This window comes from Octopus bimaculoides, chromosome 24 (genome assembly GCF_001194135.2).
Source record: "Octopus bimaculoides isolate UCB-OBI-ISO-001 chromosome 24, ASM119413v2, whole genome shotgun sequence".
In the NCBI taxonomy this organism is placed as follows: Eukaryota; Metazoa; Mollusca; class Cephalopoda; order Octopoda; family Octopodidae; genus Octopus; species Octopus bimaculoides.
In genome coordinates, this window is record NC_069004.1 from 30015828 (window position 1) to 30020379 (window position 4552).

The 4552-nt window shown below is 39.6% G+C and overlaps 1 protein-coding gene across 1 annotated transcript in view; it reads right to left on the reverse strand.

Moving 5' to 3' along the window:
• The window catches only part of LOC106877114 (target of EGR1 protein 1), a 14168-nt gene continuing 9616 nt past the window's right edge, over positions 1 to 4552 (reverse strand). The window contains exon 6 of the mRNA XM_014925909.2: positions 1 to 4073. Coding sequence (XP_014781395.1) covers positions 3213 to 4073 — 861 coding nt within the window. The 3' untranslated portion in view covers positions 1 to 3212. The remainder of the gene's footprint in view (positions 4074 to 4552) is intronic.

Below are 4552 nucleotides of genomic sequence, written 5' to 3' on the forward strand. Positions count from 1 at the left end.
ATTGTTTTTTAATCTATAAAAAAAGAAACGAGAATATTTCTAATGATTTTGTCTCTCTCTCTTCTCAACAGAGAAAAAGAAAAGGTCATCCTAATGAAACCTAGTTTATCTCCCTTTAAAACCTCTTCAAACATTCTTCATCTGTGAATAATTTCTGTTTGTGCACGATATCCAACCATCGTAAAAATTGTTACATACACTGTTTTTTTTTTAGCTTGTTTTCTTCTCTGTTACTTTTTTTTACGTTAATCGTTTCTTATTTTTTTTTTTTTGTTGTTCCTTGTGTTTAAACAATAAATAATTGTCATCAATCATTATGCAAACTTTGTCCTTCTTATTCATTTTTATTGCTCAACCAACCTTGCCAGACAACCTTAAGAGGAATTTTTTCTATGCAACAGTACAATCAGTCCTTTTATATGGAACAACAGCCTGGATACTTACCAAAAAACTGGAATCCAAATGAGATGGAACTGACACTCAACTGTTAAGAGCAGTTTTAACCCTTTAGCATTCAAATTCTTGTAAAATGTAATGCTTTTTTATTCACATTGCATTTAATTAATCATGCATTATCTCATAGCTTTAAGGCAGTAAGCTGGCAGAATTGTTAGCACACCAGGTGAAATGCTTAGTGGGCATTTCATCTGCTGTTATGCTCTGAGTTTATACGGAACAACAGCCTGTAGGTGATGAGTATTTTGTAGATCCCAGAAAGATGTAAGTGACCAAAATTAAAGTGGACAAAAGGAGCTTTTAACAATAATTTGTGGAGATCAAATCAGCCTGGCTTTTCATTTAATAGTCAATAATAAGCTCCCCCAACACTGCCACAAAAAAAAAAAAAGAAAAAGACAAAGATAACATCAACCTCAGTGGAATTTGAACTTAGAACATAAAGACAGAAGAAATGTCAGCAAGCATTTAGTTCAGTGCTCTAATGATTCTGCCAGATTGCCACCTTCATAATAATAATAATAACAAGAGCACTCAGAGAGTGCAAACCTCCGCCAAGGCAACACCAACATCCTCTCAATGATTAGCTGGAGATGATTTTTAAAATGAGAATATCTGAAATAAACTCAACTGCTCTCACAAACGAGAATACTAAAAATGAACCTGACCACTCTCAAAAATTAAGTTAAAAAAAAAAACAAGAAAAATAATCCAGGACTTTTGTCCGATCCCAAAATAATCCAAATCCTGGATTGATCTCAAAATCTAATCAGTTTGTGCCAGTCACGAGGCCAAACATCCCTGAAAGTTTCATCTGAATCCATCCAGCAGTTCTTGAGATATCTTGTCCATAGACAAACAAACAAACAAACACAACTGAAAACAATACCTCTGCCTTTGTGAAGGTGGAGGCAATAGTTCTTTCAACAATAGGCACAAGGCCTGAAATTTTGGGAGAGGTGAGTCAATTACATATACTCCAGTAAACAACAGGTACTCACTTTATCGCCCCTGAAAGGATAAAAGACAAAGTTGGCCTCAGCGGCATTTGAACTCAGTACGTGAAGCCAGAAGAGATACCACGAAATATTTTGTCCAGTGTGATAACAATTCTGCCAGCTCGCTTTATTATTAATAATAATAATCCATTCTATTACAGGCATGAGGCCTGAAATTTTGAGAGAAGGGGCTAGTCGATTACATACACCCCAGTACATAACTGGTACTTATTTTATTGACCCCAAAAGGATGAAAAACAATATCAACCTTGGTGGAATAATGTTTTCTTTTATAATAATAACAACAACAAACCAATTAAAAAATAACAAAAGTTAGCAGTATGTTTAAAAATATTTGTAATTTAATTCTGATCTATATATATAAACATACATATGTGTGTATACACACACACACATATATATATATAAACCTACACACACAAATGTATATGGATACCATGCAAACATGCACACACGCTCATTATCATAGCATGCATAAACACACACATACATATTACTAACAAAGACACACATTCTATGTTAACAGTGCCAAAGTACATTGTTAAGGTAGCTAGGATCTGCATCCCAATGACTGGCCCGTCTCTTCAGGGGGTCAGAAGGTACTTTAGCCCCACAATGGAGTATTGCTTTCACACCTGGGATGATGATGCTACTGCACACATAGACATCCCAGAATGCATCCCAAAAATGGTCACCTGACTGATTAGAATAAAGTCACTCAGACATTCTCCAGCTTCAGGCCCTCAAGCATGCTGTGTCCTCTCTCTCTCTCTCTCTCTCTCTGTCTTTTCTACTGTCATTACAATGGCCACTGCTCCTCAGAAATGGCTGGGTGCATGCCACTTCCAGCTACTCAGGTTTCCTGACCTACTAGCCTGTCTTCCTCACATCACCCTTGTGTCCAATCCCACCAGGATGTACCTGCACTAATCACTAAGCCCAATCTTACATTCCCAAGATATCAGCCTTCTGGTATTCTTTTCCTGCAGATCCTGAGCTCCTATTACACTTAAAGCAAAACATTAACAGCATCAAACTCACTGGCCTGGGGGAGGGCCTACAAAGGATATGGGCACTTCCCTTTCCGCCAGACACAGCAAGTTTTATAAAAAGAGGACATCAGATGACTTTTACTATCACATGTGTAGCAACTGGGTCTTCTGCCATCCCATTTATCTCTTTTCTTATCACACTTGTTGTGTTCAAATCCTAACGCCCTGCACTAATCACTAATCTCAGTTCTTTCCTAGAATGTCAGACCCACAAAAGCTATGCGCACTTTTTCTTCCCCCAGACACAGCAAGTTTAAAAAAAAAGAGGACCTCAGATGACCTTTACTATCGCATGTGTAGCAGCTGAGTCTTCTGCCAACCCATTCATCTCTTTTCTTATCACACTTGTGTTCAAATCCCCAGGCCCTGCACTAATCACTAAGCTCAGTTCTTCCTTCCTAAAATGTCAGACCTCTGAAATTCATTCCCTGCTCATGTCTGCCAAGCAGGTGTTGCTGTACAACAATTTAAACAACACATTGCTGGCATCAAAATCACTGGTTTGGAAGACCCTTGGGGAGGCCATGGGCACTGCCCCTTCCTCTGGATCCAGCAAGTGAAAAGAAATACATATACAAATATCCAAACACACAAATACACACATAAGCACACGCACACACACCACCCTTGTTTCCAGAAGTTCTAGATCTGGATATATTGAGTTATTTACAAAGTTCTTAACAGCTTATGTTTTGGAATTTGATCTGAGAGAACGGTATTTATCTCTGTGGAAGTTGGAGCACTGAGAGAATTTACTTTTACACACCGACAATGGAACGTCCTTGTTGCTAAGGAACACTTTATTCAACCAGTGTCTGATCTGACCACCGGTCAAAACTAATTTACAGTCTTTTACATCCACCTCACCAAACTTAGCAACGGCAACCGAAAATATGAAACCAGTCATGAAAGCGTCAAACCCAGACGAATGTCCACATGGGGCTGATTTTGTATTTTTTGTGGATTCCATGCTGTGAGAACTACCCAGCTTTTCATCTTTGGGGACAGCGCTACTTGTGAGAGAATCGGTAATTGCTTTTATTTCCTCTAACATATCAGGTGAAGACTGTCTGGAATCATGTTGTAGACTTTCTTCCAGTTCACCGTTGATTTGATGGTGTGGATTGTTACTTGTTGTTGTTGCTGCTGTAGTTGTTGTTGATGTCAATGACGTTGTTGTTGATGTTGTTGTCACTGCTGTTGTCGTTACCATGTCATCAATGTCCATTGTATGCGATGAACTGCCGTTGCTTAGTTCTTCAGAGACTCTTGAACTCCCGTTATCACAGTCACTAGCATCCGACAAACCTTCCCTGTTGCCGCCGTCAGATGGCCGCACGTGTTTTGCAGGTGATGCGTCTTCCTCGTCCGATGCCATGTTTTTTGTCGCAAGAAGCACAGAAGCCAAGCGTTTCTTCTGTTTCCGCTCACGCTTCCTCTTCTTTTTCACCTCGATCTTCAACAGATTGTGTTCGTCAAGATCCAGGATCAAATCCACATCATGACTTTTCGTACACTTACGCCCACTGCGGCACCAACCATGTGCCTGAACACAGAAAAAAAAGAAAAAAAAGACAAAAGAAAATTTTTTAAAAATTAAAAAGCAGACATAATAAAAGACATAAATTCATTTATTTACCGCTGGACTGGCTCCTGTGCAGGTGGCATGTAAAATACACCATTTCGAGCATGGCCGTTGCCAGTACCTCCTGACTGGCCTTCGTGCCAGGTGGCACGTAAAAGCACCCACTACACTCTCAGAGTGGTTGGCATTAGGAAGGGCATCCAGCTGTAGAAACTCTGCCAAATCAGATTGGAGTCTGGTGTAACCACCTGGTTCACCAGTCCTCAGTCAAATCGTCCGACCCATGCTAGCATGGAAAGCGGACGTTAAACGATGATGATGACTCAAATTTTCAAGATGATTCGTTAATTAGAAGTTCTGGCTTCAAATCCATCCCTAATTTCTCTTTAACATTTACTTGTTTCAGTCATTGGACTGTGGCCAAACTGGGGCACCACTCC